This window comes from Siniperca chuatsi, linkage group LG22 (genome assembly GCF_020085105.1).
Source record: "Siniperca chuatsi isolate FFG_IHB_CAS linkage group LG22, ASM2008510v1, whole genome shotgun sequence".
Lineage (NCBI taxonomy): Eukaryota > Metazoa > Chordata > Actinopteri > Centrarchiformes > Sinipercidae > Siniperca > Siniperca chuatsi.
In genome coordinates, this window is record NC_058063.1 from 24,325,512 (window position 1) to 24,339,420 (window position 13,909).

Consider the following 13,909-nt stretch of genomic DNA (forward strand, 5'->3'; position numbering starts at 1 on the left):
ACCAAACGGTTCAGTGATTAACCATCAAGATCAGTTGGATTAAGTGTTGGTCAAATGTATTTACGCAAATTAGATGAGAAGCATTTCAAAAGTATTGTGAGCATTGCATTGTGAAAGACAATTACTTCATATGAAAAGTATTTCTTTGATGACACACTGATTAGGTGTGGTGACAAAGTGATTGTGTAATTTAGTGCATTGTACATTGTCAATTGAACACGTGATTACATGTTTGAAAAAACAGACTTTTTGATGATCTGCTTTGAGTTTTGTACTAACAGTTGTGAGGTTTTACCACATACTTGTGAAAATAGTACCAAAGCGAATAAAAAAAACTGTAAAGAGCAGCCACTATAATGAGAACATGAGAACCTGTGAGAGTGTCAGCAGTCAGTGTGTTGACTTCACGTCCAGCAGAACAGACAGGAGAAAATACTTGATCCTTTGTGGTCCTTTATGATCCTTTGTGGTCCTTTATGATCCTTTGTGGTCCTTTATGATCCTTTGTGGTCCTTTATGATCCTTAATGGTCCTTTATGATCCTTTGTGGTCCTTTATGATCTTTAATGGAAACTCCTCCAGGTCACATGTCTCTCAGCATGACAGGATGCTAACTTGTCTCTTAGCCTCCGGCGGCTAATGGCGGCTACAGTAAATGACGCCCGCAGCCTCGCCTGAGATTGGTTTCTCTTCTTCTGTGATCAAACTGTAGATTTGGCTCCTGCGTCTCTCAGGTTGCTTCTCAGACTCAGCTTCCTGTTGCTGTTTCTGTTCTCTGAACACCTGAACATCTAACATCTTACCTAATCTTACCTCTGCTGCTCATGGATCTGTTCTGGTCTCAGGTCTGAGTGGATCCTGCAGCCCTGCTGGGATCTGGAGCCAGGCTAGCTGTTTCCCCCTGTTTCCAGTCTTTATGCTAAGCTAAGCTAACCTGTAGCTTCATATTCACTGTACGGACATGAGAGTGGAGTCAAGCTGAACCTCTGACTCACAGCCAGAAGGAGGAGAAGATTTCTCAAGATGTCAAACAGCTTTAAGCTTTAATGTGCAGCCTGGTTTAGTCTGAAACTAGTTAGCAAAGCAGTTAGTAACCTAGTTAGTGCTGAGGTGGGCGGAGAAACTCTCAGAGGGCAGCTTTGATTTGATCAGCTAACATTATTAGCTTAGTGGACGATCAGCTATCGTTAGCTCTGCCAGCGGACAGTCCACTGATGTCCTGCTGCTTCAGGTGCGAGCGGACGAGCTGCGAGCGCTCTGAAGCTGATCCATGCCGCTAGTTTCAGTAACCTGGGGGAAACTTTCTTCCCCTTTCAGACTCAGAGGCGTCTGTAAATCTGCTCTTCTGTCACAATGGAGACTCTTATGAGACCCATGTTGAAACATAACAGGTTACCTTTTAGAGCCACATGCCGACGTTTCACATCGTTATATTTATTCAGTTTTAGACTGAAAGCAGTTCATGTTCAATCCCACATCACGCAGTTTGTCTTCGTGTCACCAGAGGGCGCCACAGCCTCGCCCACCAACGGTTTCCTAGTTGCTTTTAATCTTTAATTTTAAAGCTCACAACTTCCTGTTGTTATTCACCAGGGCACCAGGCTCCTGCTCAGGTGTGACGGGTCTCCGCCTCTCAGTTCCTGACCTGTGCTCATCCGTTACCGTGGTTACACCTACACGAGATTCAGTCTGTGCGACTACAACATTACACGTATCACAGGAACAACAAGGCAGACGTTTCCCTTCTGAAGGTCGGCCGCACCAGCTGCTCCTCTCAGCGTCCGCCCACGTTTACTGGCTTTGATGTTGTTGTTGTTGTCTTCCTCTTCCTCTTCCTCTTCTTCGTCCCCCATGAATAAAAATACTGGATGAAACTCAGGATGAACAGAATGACTGAATGAGCCCAGACATCCGATACCACTGAGTAAAGATACGATCAGACACGGATGATTTAACATGTGATCCACATTCTGAACTGGTGCAATTCATTTCCTGTGTCAGTATGGAGGCACATTCACTTACTGCATCAGCACATCTGGAAACATCATCCTCCAGTGTCCTCGTCCCCGACGTAACGGCTTTTTGTGTTACAAGGTGAGCAGGCAGACAGGTAGAGAGGAGACAGGTGAGCAGACAGGTAGAGAGGTACTTACCCCAGTCGGCCAATGAGAAAAACAGAAACAGTAATGCTTCTTTACTTTTAAACGAGATTATAAATAAGAGATATTTTGTCTTGACTCAGTAATTATTGTAAAGTTCTTCGACACGTCTTGTTTGGCAGCTGCTCGTTAGTGTTGCTACAGACAGACAGACAGGTAGAGAGACAGACAGACAGGTAGAGAGACAGACAGACAGGTAGAGAGACAGGCAGACAGGTAGAGACAAACAGGCAGACAGGTAGAGAGACAGACAGACAGGCAGACAGACAGGTAGAGAGACAGACAGACAGGTAGAGAGACAGACAGACAGGCAGGTAGAGAGACAGGTAGACAGCTAGAGACAGGCAGGCAGACAGAGAGACAGGTAGAGAGACAGACAGACAGGGAGACAGACAGGTAGAGAGACAGACAGACAGGTAGAGAGACAGACAGACAGGCAGACAGACAGACAGGTAGAGAGACAGGCAGACAGGTAGAGACAAACAGGCAGACAGGTAGAGAGACAGGTAGGCAGACAGGTAGACAGACAGGCAGAGAGACAGGCAGAGAGACAGACAGACAGAAAGACAGACAGGAGAGAGACAGACAGACAGACAGACAGGTAGACAGACAGACAGGTGCAGCACAGATGTAGATGATGGATTAGCTGTATATGTATCTGTCTGTGTGTAACAGCAGATCTCAGATCAGTGAAATGAGGCTGAACTCCACAAACAGCCGTTCGGTAAAACCGGACTCCAAACCAGAGATTCAGTTTGAAGCTTAAAGAGATGAACAGACACAGTTTCACTGTCAGTTTCATCATTTATTAGAGAAGGTTCCTGATTTCAACATCTGAGACCAAATGACAAGACTTGTCATCGGCTGACGTCCGATTTGTGAAGAGTTTCACTGGATATTGATAAATGATCAATATGTTAAATGTATATATCGGGAAACAGCTGCTCTGATTACTGTTGTTCAGGAGGTTTTATAGCTTCGTTTGTCTCAGTTTCACTGCTGGGAAACTTATTTTACATGAGAAGAATCAGCTCTTTCAGCTCATTCAGCGGCTTCACGTCTGTCGTGAGAGACGAAGATTACAGGATTTATTACAGCGAACAGGTCTCATGCAGCTCCTCTGTTTCCCTGCTGAAACTGAACGAAACAGACGAAGATGATCTTTGCTGCTGCAGACGTTAAAACTGCAGATTAAACTTAATGTCAGCTGAAATTACAGTTAAATGAACTTTAACAGTTAAGCTGAAGCATCGAGCTCAGACTGTTTGATGAGGAAGTTCAGCTTCAGAAGCTTAAACATCTGAAACACGACAGAAATAATCAGCGACGGTTATTAATTAATGACTGTTCTAATAACGATTTATAGACATTAATTAATATGTCAGTGACGCCCAGCAGCTGCTGCTACGCTAATGTCCTCGGTGAATAAAGACTTGTTGTCAGACACGGATCGTCACAGACGAGACTCTTCATCAGCGTTTCTTTAATGAATCCACAGAGTCGCAGAGTTTTCTGATGGTTTATTGGTTAGAAAACGTTTCACTCAGTAAAATATGTAAATCTAACAATCACACAACCTACGAGCCCAGAATCATTCAGACCACTGGATTATATTGGAGATCATATTTATGGCTGTAAAATATTGATTTCACACAGTAAAGCATCAGATCACATGTAGAGGAAGCAGAGTCCAGATCCAGAGGCCAGACTAAACCTGGTCCAGGGCTGTCAGAGCGAATACCGGTCCTGATGGTTTCTGAAGGACTTTAACAGTCCTCAGACAGTTTAACAGGACGGTGGTCCGACAGTCCTGGATCAAGGTTTAGACCAGCAGAGTACCAGAGTACAGAGACCAGCAGAGAATCAGGAGTTCAGCCAGTCCAGCAGGTGGCAGCACCGACAGTCTGCTGAGCTGAAAACACAGGAAGCAGGTTGAAGCAGCAGCTGCTTTTTCCTCCGTCTGACCAACAGCTACAGGATCCAGGACCAGGTCCAGGCTCAGTTAGTGGGAACCAGAATCCTTCCTGGTTTAAAGAAAAGAAGCGACAAGGACAGGGTCAGTAACAGATACAGACACGTCAATAAAACTGGACTAAACTGGTCTGAAACAAAAGTCGACGCCCGTCAATCAGTAAAATGTCATTTAGTGAAACAACAGACCGGTTTCTGAAGGACTAGTAAGGTCAAAGTGATCTTAGACTCTGCTGAACCTGGTCTGAACCTCCTCTGAGCCTGGACCAGAACTGGTCCCAAACAGTCTGAAACCAATCTGACACTAGACTGAAGTGTGTACTGGTCTGAACTGGTTTTGAACCAGGTGTACTGGTCTGAACTGGTTTTGAGCCAGGTATACTGGTCTGAACTGGTTTTGAATCAGGTGTACTGGTCTGAACTGGTTTTGAATCAGGTGTACTGGTCTGACCTCGGGCCTTCCTCTTGTAGTAGATGAATCCAGCCAGAGATAAGATCAGACCCAGGATCAGTCCTGAGGCTCCGATGGCGATCTTGTTTCTCTCGGACTCGGGCATGGACGGGTCTGAGGACAGACAGGTAGAGAGACAGACAGGTGAGCAGACAGACAGGTAGACAGTTGAGCAGACAGACAGGTAGAGAGACAGACAGGTGAGCAGACAGACAGGTAGAGAGACAGACAAGTGAGCAGGCAGACAGGTAGAGGAGCAGGCAGACAGGTAGAGAGACAGACAGGTGAGCAGGCAGACAGGTAGAGGAGCAGGCAGAGACAGGTGAGCAGATAGACAGGTGAGCAGGCAGACAGGTGTGCAGGCAGACAGGTAGACAGGTGAGCAGACAGACAGGTAGAGACAGGTAGACAGGTGAGCAGACAGACAGGTAGAGAGACAGACAGACAGCAGGTAGACAGGTAGAGGAGCAGGCAGACAGGTAGAAAGACAGACAGGTGAGCAGGCAGACAGGTGAGCAGACAGACAGATAGAGAGGCAGGTAGACAGGTGAGCAGACAGACAGGTGAGCAGAGATAGACAGTGAGCAGCAGACAGGTAGAGAGCAGGCAGACAGGTGAAAGACAGACAGGTGAGCAGGCACACAGGTAGACAGACAGACAGGTAGACAGACAAATAGGTATAGAGACAGACAGGTGAGGAGGCAGACGGGTGAGCAGGCAGACAGGTGAGCAGACAGACAGGTACAGAGGCAGACGGACAGGTGAGCAGACAGACAGGTGAGAGACAGACAGAGCAGGCAGACAGGAGGTGATCAGGCAGACAGGTAGATAGACAGACAGGTGAGCAGGCAGACAGGTATAGAGACAGACAGGTGAACAGACAGACAGGTAGAGAGACAGACAGGTGAACAGACAGACAGGTGAGCAGACAGACAGGTGAGCAGACAGACAGACAGACAGGTAGAGAGACAGACAGGAGAGCAGACAGACAGGTGAGCAGACAGACAGGTGAGCAGACAGACAGGTGAGCAGACAGACAGGTGAACAGGCAGACAGGTATAGAGACAGACAGGTGAACAGACAGACAGGTAGACAGACAGACAGGTAGACAGGCAGACAGGTACTTACCCCAGTCGGTCACCAGAGGCTCTTTCAGGCTGGCGTGCTCCACCACACAGGAGATCTTCTCTCCAGACCTGCTTCAACACAAACCAACACATCAGACTGTCACACTTACTGGGAGACCTGGACCTGGACCTGGACCTGGACTCACCTGGGCGTGTACTCCAGGTGAGAGTGGATCTGGTAGTACCAATCCCCGTCTGCCAGCTCGTCGGTGGAAGTGACATCAGAGGTGACTTCCTGTCCGTCTCTGAGCCAGCTCACTCGGATCTGTTGGGGGTAGAAGTCGAAGACGCTGCAGACCAACATGGAGGGGTGTTTCCCACCGGAGGGCGCCGTGGAGCTCAGCCTGACGTAGGGCGCCGCTGCAACACAGACACCATTACTGTTAATAAAAGTTCACAAACATTATCAGTAGTAGCGCTGAGGTAACAGCAGCACCACCTGCCAGCGTTTCCACCAGGTGGAGGCTGTGATGTCACCGCTGCAACCAGGAAACGGAGCCCAAGTTTCTAAACACGCAAATCTTCTGGTGGTGTTATAAATCCCTCACCTGGCCGGGGTCACGGTTCTCACCTGGCCGGGGTCACGGTTCTCACGGTTCACGTTTCGATTCAAAGCAGAGCGGCAAAAGGCCGATCAGCTGATGTCACTGCTCCTGATCACGTGACCTCTGCGATGGCGTCAAGGCTCAGTTTAGGGAGGAGGGGGTCGCGTCCTCTCACACCCCCTCCCTGAATGTAAGTCTAAACGAGGGTCCTGATTCCAGGTTTACAGGTGTGTGTCACAGACACTTGTGGCTCTATAAATAATACAGTCGTGGATTTAACTCGGGGTTTTGCCAGATTCTTCCCCGAGACGCTGATATAAAAATATGCTGATGTTAAAATTCAGAACGTAAAGAGACTTTTCACAGTAAGCTTCCTTTATGAAAAGACCAGCAGGTGGCGACAGAAAGCTCAGGAAATCATCCCTGAGTTTTACTAAAGTACAGGTTCACATTAATATCTGTCTGCTAAAGCTGAATCATTATATTTCTGTGACGCCGTCAGACGCTTGTTTCTCTGAAGTTAAAGGTCTCGGCAGTAATATTAGTCAGCAGAGTGAAGGGAAAGTGTCTCTGACATTTTTAACATAATTCAAAACAAACGTTATAATATTTAGTGGACGTGAGTTCAGATAATAAAAGGGTCCGAGCACGATGAGCTGAGGCAGCAACAAGAAGCTCATAGAAACATAGAAACATAACTAAGCAGCTGAAGTGTGAAGCAAACTGGTCTGAACACTTCCGTTGATTTCACTGTTCAAACTGTAAATATAATAAGAATTAATGATCAGTCAGCTGATGTTGATCCAGTCAGCGTGTTAATGAATCAATACATGAATCAATACATGAATCAATAACTGACCTGATGCTGCTGGACGTTACAGAAACTCAGACTCACCTGATTTAGTCAGAATGTTGCTGTACCAGATCCCGATGTTGTGTTCGCAGTACGTCTCCTTCTGAGCTCTCATCGCAGCCAGATATGAAGGATCACTGTTCCAGTAATCAGCGTTCTTCAGTCCGTATTCACTTAATCCAACAAACTTCCCCTCACTGCTGCTGAACCGGGCGTACTCCACTTTGTTGTAATATACAGACCTGGTGTACTCGATGTCCTTCAGCTCAGTGGAGTTAAAATCACAGCGGTCCAGCCCATACCACCGAAATCCATCTGAAGATAAACAGAATCTGACCTCAGTGTGAAACTATTGATCAGTGATCGGTGTATTGATCGGTGTATTGATCGGTGTATTAATGAGTGTATTGATCAGTGATCGGTGTATTGATGAGTGATCGTGTATTGAACAGTGATCAGTGTATTGATCGGTGTATTGATCGGTGTATGGATCGGTGTATGGATCCTACCTGCTGAGCAGAGGCTGATGAAGTATAAACAGTATAAAGTGTATATTGATCAGTGATCAGTGTATTGATCGGTGTATTGATCGGTGTATGGATCGGTGTATGAATCGGTGTATTAATCAGTGATCAGTGTATTGATCGGTGTATGGATCCTACCTGCTGAGCAGAGGCTGATGAAGTATAAACAGTATAAAGTGTATATTGATCAGTGATCAGTGTATTGATCGGTGTATGGATCCTACCTGCTGAGCAGAGGCTGATGAAGAGGAGCGAGAAGCTGAGAAAGGATGAAGCCATGTTCCTCTGTTCACTTGACAAACACTGACACAGTCTGACTGAGAGCTGCTCTAAAAACCAGAGGACATGATCACATGACCTGATCATCAGCTGTTACCAGGCAGACAAGTCAGGCAGAAGCCACTCAGTCACAGGAGGGACTGCTAGCTCATTATTGTTATTATTATTAGTATAATCATTATTCTTATGATCTGTCTGCAGTAAAATGTTATTGATCTGTGTCTCTGTCGTTCATCTGGAGGTTATTGATCTGCGCCTCACAGACAGAAAACTCACATCTGGACATTTTCAGCGTTTCTAAACTAAAAGTGGAAACTTCCTGAAGTGGAGTTGTTTGCAGCCGAGACGCAGCAGTTAGAGCAGTGAAAACAGTTGAAGTGTTGAAGGAGTTTCGGTTCCTAACTGAAAGAAGTTGAAGGGCTCTGTGTTGCTGTTGGTGCACAGTGAGAATCGCAGCTCTGACTGGGTGAACTGGTGTTTGAAACCTGGTTTGGGATCGTGGTCGGTGCCGATGTTCGGCCCAGATTACCTGGTAATGTGAGGGGTTTACAGATCCAGTCTTAAGCCTGATTTGTGTGTCTGGAAAAAGTCCTGTTAGTGTCAGAGTGTTCGGGAGACATGTGGCTCTGAAATATGGATCCACCGTTAGTCTCTTAAGCGGGCGGGGCCGTGGCGAAACCCACGTGACACAGATACCGGAAACGACTCTAAAGTGCGCCGCCTCCGGCGGAAATGGTATCACATGTTTGTTGTGTAAAGTAAAAACAGGCTTTTCTCAGTGAATCCTTGTTTCAACATGTTTTTCTTCTCTTTAACTCAGTGATTAGCTTTGACTGCCACATGTGGAGGTTTAATCTGCTGTTTAAAATGGCACCAGTCTGATTTCATACTCTTAGATGCAGGTTTTGACTCCTGAAGTGTTTATTATCATGCTGCATGTCTGACAGCTTACACAGTTCAGGTTCAGTGAGGAATCACTGTACAGGGCTGCAGTTTGAAGCTGAGGCTTCCTGTTCGGAGCAGAAACTCTTCTCTGGTTTCTGGGAGTTTTGTCCTGCAGACTTCACACAGACAGACCTCAGATTCAAATGTACGCTCTGTTTTTAGATTCTACCATTAAACCTTTGGAAGCTCACCGAAAACCTTTGTTTTCATAGTGGACATGAGGGACGCTCCAGTCTGTTAGCTGCTGCATCTCAAACCTGTAGTGCTAATGTGTTTTTATCTCTTTATAAGTCCTTTTTAAGTTTTAATTTATTTATTATCTCACATCACAATCCTTTTTACTGCTTTAATGCATCATCACATGTTTTTTATCACATTAAGTCCTCATATCAGCAAGTTTCCATGTTCATCACTAAAGTATGGAAGCCTATACGGGACTATATTCAAATGATAATGCAAACTTGAAAATGTAATTCCACAATAGCATTATAATTTTACACATGTACGTGTTGTTTGAGTAAAAATTAAAATGAAATAATCCAGTTTTCATTTTCACATACTCTGACTATATACAAATGTTTTGCTTTCTTATGTGTTTTTCAGTTTGTCTTTTTTCAGTGTTTTTTTTTTATGCTGTCAGTTTCTTTTCAGTGTCACTGGTTTTCATTTTCAACTTTCAGTCATGTGGCGTGGAGAGAAGGCGTCGGAGGGGAGGGGCATGATTTACATTGAATCTGCACACTGAGAGAACGTCACTGTTCCCGAACCAGCCGTCCGCTCTGAAGCCTCTGGCATCACCGCAAACCTCCATGAATGATCTAAACTGAACTGGCAGCAGATGAGTGAGGAGAGAAGAGAGTATCTGAATAAAGACACAGTGAAAGCTTGGGGAAATATTTTGGTTGGCTAACAGCAGCATTTTAGCTGCTACCAAGTATGTTGCAGTTAGCTCAGCAGCCACATCTATCTATCACAATAAGGTTTGTGTGAATGCTGCTCAGCCTGTTTCTTTACATTCCAACAGCTGCTTCACTGGAAACAGTTTAAAGTGAAACTAGTTTTCACAGTGTCAGTAGATTATCAGGAGGAGGAAAGTGACAGCTGGCTGTGAACTGATGTCCTGAATGTGTTTTTTGAAGTGTTAGTTTAGTGAGAAGCAGATTATTGTGGTTGTTGTAGTTTTTACAGGAAGATGAAGATGTTTGTGGTGGTTGTGATCCTCGTGCACTGTTAGATAACCTTCCTCCTTCTGATCTGATCATCACCTCAGTCCGTCATGTCTTTAATCTGTATTTCTTTTATCTTAACTTCATTAGCCAGTTTAAGCTCCATGACGATGTTTTCTTCAGATAAAAACATGACAAACATATTAAAGGTAGCATATTTTCAAATGTGTCTTTAAATCCTCATGAATGTAGAAGACTGTCCAGTCAGACTGTCCTCACAGTTTCCCAGCATGCCTCAGCTGTGGAGCTGTATGAGGGGGAGGAGTTTGTCCAGCTGCCCTGTGAGTATCGAACTGCTGAACTAGACGACCCCACAGTGGTGTGGAGCCGCTATGATCTCAATCCTCCAACCGTCCACCAGCGTCAGCAGGAAGGTGATGAACTTACATATCAAAACCAGCTTTACAGCGGCCGAACATCCATGATGCCTGACGCTCTGGGAACCGGAGACCTCAGCCTCAATCTGACAAAACTCCACCTCTCTGACAGCGGCACCTACACCTGCACCGTCACAGCGTTAGGAGGACAGCGGAGAGTGGGAAACATACAGCTGAAGGTCAAAGGTCAGCAACAAACCCTAACACCTACTGTAGATACAGGTCAGAGGTCAGTGCAGTGCCAATGAGAGAGACAAGTCTACAAGGAGACGGTGACACTGACGGTGTTGCCAAGCAACGGTAAACATTCTAGCCCTTGAGGCTAATGTTAGCTAGCATACTAGCTACTGTTGACATATGTTAAATCTCACCTCCAGTTCTTCAGACTTGACAACCCGTGTTGACCGCGTCTCCCCACCCGACTCGTGCTCCCGCTTTTGTTTCTTCTCACTGCAAGTCATTAACGTTACCACAGCCAGTTGTTGCACCACCTCCATCTCCATTTTCTGTTTACGTCTGCCTCCCCGTGAGATCACGTGAGGTGGGGCATCGCTCCCTCTGACACGATAACTGTTACCTCATCATTACTATTATTATTATTATTATTATTATTATTATCATCATCGTCTCTGGACTCAGTAAGACAGCAGCAGCAGCAGGACAGGAAGTGAACTTCAGTGGCTGGTTTCTGTCGGCTCCGGTTCTGACGAAGGGACTAAACCAGTTCAGTGCGTGAACCCCCCCACGCAGAAATCTGTGGCTACTGCTAGCTTAGCTTCAGCTAGCAACAACAAGATAAAAGGTACAGCCCGGCGGAGTTTCCACACTGTGGCTGACGTGAAGAAACCTCTGAATGTCCCACATCGAGACTCCATTTCAGCTGACGATCCCTTAATCCAGGTTCTGGTTCTGGATCCGTTTGGATGAATTCAGTAACCATGGCGACGCGTTTCCTTCATGGATTCAACAACAAAGCGTTTTGAAGTCTCCTCCCCAGCCGAGGCTCATGGGTATTGTAGTATTTAGTGTGTAAGTGTATCCTCTAAGGATTAGTCTGTTTGACCCTAGGCCACTAAACTGGACATTGATCATTACATCTCCGCCATAATTAATAATAATTGTGCAATATTCTGTTAATACTCCGTGTAATATTAGTTTTCCCTTGTTAGTTTTTCTTATTTATTGCTACTGATACTATATACCTCAATTACTCTCGACAGTAAATGCACCCCCGCTTATTACTTATTATTTATTAGTAGTAGTAGTTACATTGTATTTTAGACTGTACTTTCATCACCAACCAGTAAACCCACCTGGTACTCGACACTTAGTTTATCTTATACTTATACCGACAGGATACTTCATTTATTTCTGACCAGTTTTATAGTGTTTATAGTGTATCATATTGTTTTCTAGTACTTCCTCCTGTGTGCGCTGACGTAAAGACGGGCTGCTGGAACAAAGAGTTTCCCTTCGGGGATCAATAAAGTCTTTCTGATTCTGATTAAACGTCTAACGTGCGCGACGGTTTGGTCGTCAGGAGAGTTTCTGTGCTCGGTCACATTCGGCAGAGAAACGACTGTAGAAACGTTTAACTGCAGAGTGAGGAGAAGCTCTTCAGCTCCTGCAGACGGAGTTATCCTCCCGCACTGCGTCGAGACGGAAAAGTGATCTGAGCTCAGCGAGAAACACTTTCTGTAGTGTGAGATGTGCTGCAGGTCAGAGGTCAGGCAGGAGGAAGCTCACGAGTACAGCGAGTATTTTATTCCAGAGGCGGACATCGTAGGAAAAGAGATCAACACGCGTTCAGTGAACGTCTCGTTTCAAAGTGCTGACGTGGCAGATAACTGAATGAACAACATTTCCTCGTTACGTTGTTAGAAACGCGATTCAGTTACATTTCTTCCAAAACAGTCTGCGGCTGTAAACTCGCTGGATCAAAGATCATTTATGGAAGTTCCACACAAAATCATAACAGCAGCCAGAAATGTATTGATTAACCTGAAAGTCCAGACGGTTTCAGTGTGCGTGTAAACATCAAGCGTTTAAAGTTGCTGCGATCATTCGTCCTGTTTATTGATCACTGATAGATCACGACAGCAGTTTAATGGAAGTGATGGAAGACGGAAGTGGAAACATATTCAGACGTTTAGCTGAAGTTAATATGAAGCTTCAGTTAAACACATCGAGCGGAGATCTTCCACAGTTTCTGTCCGTTTACAAAATTCAGTCTGTGTTTGTCCCTTTAAGGATCTCACATCAGTACGAGCAGCAGGAGAAACTACTGAACTGGGGTTATTGTATCAGCACAGAACTGATCCTGTAAGACTTCATGATGTTTACAAAACTTCAAACTTTATTTCAACAGAAGTTCAGTGACAACATTTCAGCATTCATCAGATTTACAGAAAATAGTGATTTTATTTGCAGCAACACGAAGAAAAGCTGTTAGACAGAAATCTGTTACTCAGACAGAAGTGTTATAACTCCAGTTTACATAATTATACTCCGTCCTGATGACATCACCGGCTCCAGCCAATCAGCTGCATTCGTTTCCTTTGATGAGGAAGAAGGTTCCAGCAGCCACACCGAGCAGACCGACCGTCAGACCGAGTCCACAAAACACACAGAGACAGGTCCAATACCGGGCTGCTTCACCTCCACATCTGGAGACAGAAAACACACAGAGACATTAACACGCTGCTGCTTCACCTCCACATCTGGAGACAGAAAACACACAGAGACATTAACACGCTGCTGCTTCACCTCCACATCTGGAGACAGAAAACACAGAGACATTAACACGCTGCTTCACCTCCACATCTGCTGCTTCACCTCCACATCTGGAGACAGAAAACACACAGAGACATTAACACTGCTTCACCTCCACATCTGGAGACAGAAAACACACAGAGACATTAACACTGCTGCTGCTTCACCTCCACATCTGGAGACAGACATTAACACTGCTTCACCTCCAAAACACACAGAGACATTAACACGCTAACTGCTTCACACTGGAGACAGAAACACACACAGACCTCCACATTGCTTCACCTCCACATCTGGAGACAGACAGAAAACAGAGACATTAACACGCTGCTGCTTCACCTCCACATCTGGAGACAGAAAACACACAGAGACATTAACACGCTGCTGCTTCTGCTTCACCTCCACCTCCACATCTGCTGAGACAGAAAAAACAGAGACATTAACACGCTGCTGCTTCACCTCCACATCTGGAGACAGAAAACACACAGAGACATTAACACGCTGCTGCTTCACCTCCACATCTGGGAGACAGAAAACACACAGAGACATTAACACGCTGCTGCTTCACCTCCACATCTGGAGACAGAAAACACACAGAGACATTAACACGCTGCTGCTTCACCTCCACATCTGGAGACAGAAAACACACGCTGCTGCTTCACCTCCACAGAGACATTAAC

General features: G+C 45.5%; 1 protein-coding gene, 1 long non-coding RNA gene and 1 pseudogene across 2 annotated transcripts; all 3 read right to left on the reverse strand.

Moving 5' to 3' along the window:
* Window positions 1-3,662: 3,662 nt before the first annotated feature.
* Window positions 3,663-7,977, reverse strand: LOC122870250 (H-2 class II histocompatibility antigen, E-S beta chain-like). The gene is made up of 6 exons (XM_044184319.1): window positions 7,855-7,977; window positions 7,149-7,421; window positions 5,855-6,068; window positions 5,710-5,780; window positions 4,582-4,695; window positions 3,663-4,183 (listed from the first exon to the last, which is right to left on the reverse strand). Exons 1-6 carry the CDS (start codon window positions 7,907-7,909, stop codon window positions 4,158-4,160), a joined length of 753 nt encoding a protein of 250 aa, XP_044040254.1. The 5' UTR covers window positions 7,910-7,977; the 3' UTR covers window positions 3,663-4,157.
* A 4,813-nt stretch (window positions 7,978-12,790) lies between these two features.
* Window positions 12,791-13,909, reverse strand: part of LOC122870279 — a 234,146-nt pseudogene continuing 233,027 nt past the window's right edge.
* On the reverse strand, window positions 13,337-13,869 carry LOC122870343. Its single transcript, XR_006376549.1, has 2 exons — window positions 13,798-13,869; window positions 13,337-13,396 (listed from the first exon to the last, which is right to left on the reverse strand). It is a non-coding gene; the product is annotated as an uncharacterized LOC122870343 (long non-coding RNA).

Excerpts from the sequence above, each read along its gene's own strand:
- LOC122870250 (XM_044184319.1), bottom strand. The coding sequence starts at position 7,909 with ATGGCTTCATCCTTTCTCAGCTTCTCGCTCCTCTTCATCAGCCTCTGC. Across the intron at positions 5,781-5,854 it reads CACCTGGAGTACACGCCCAG|CAGGTCTGGAGAGAAGATCT; the intron begins GTGAGTCCAGGT and ends TTTGTGTTGAAG. Across the intron at positions 4,184-4,581 it reads CTACAAGAGGAAGGCCCGAG|GAAGGATTCTGGTTCCCACT; the intron begins GTCAGACCAGTA and ends TCTTTAAACCAG.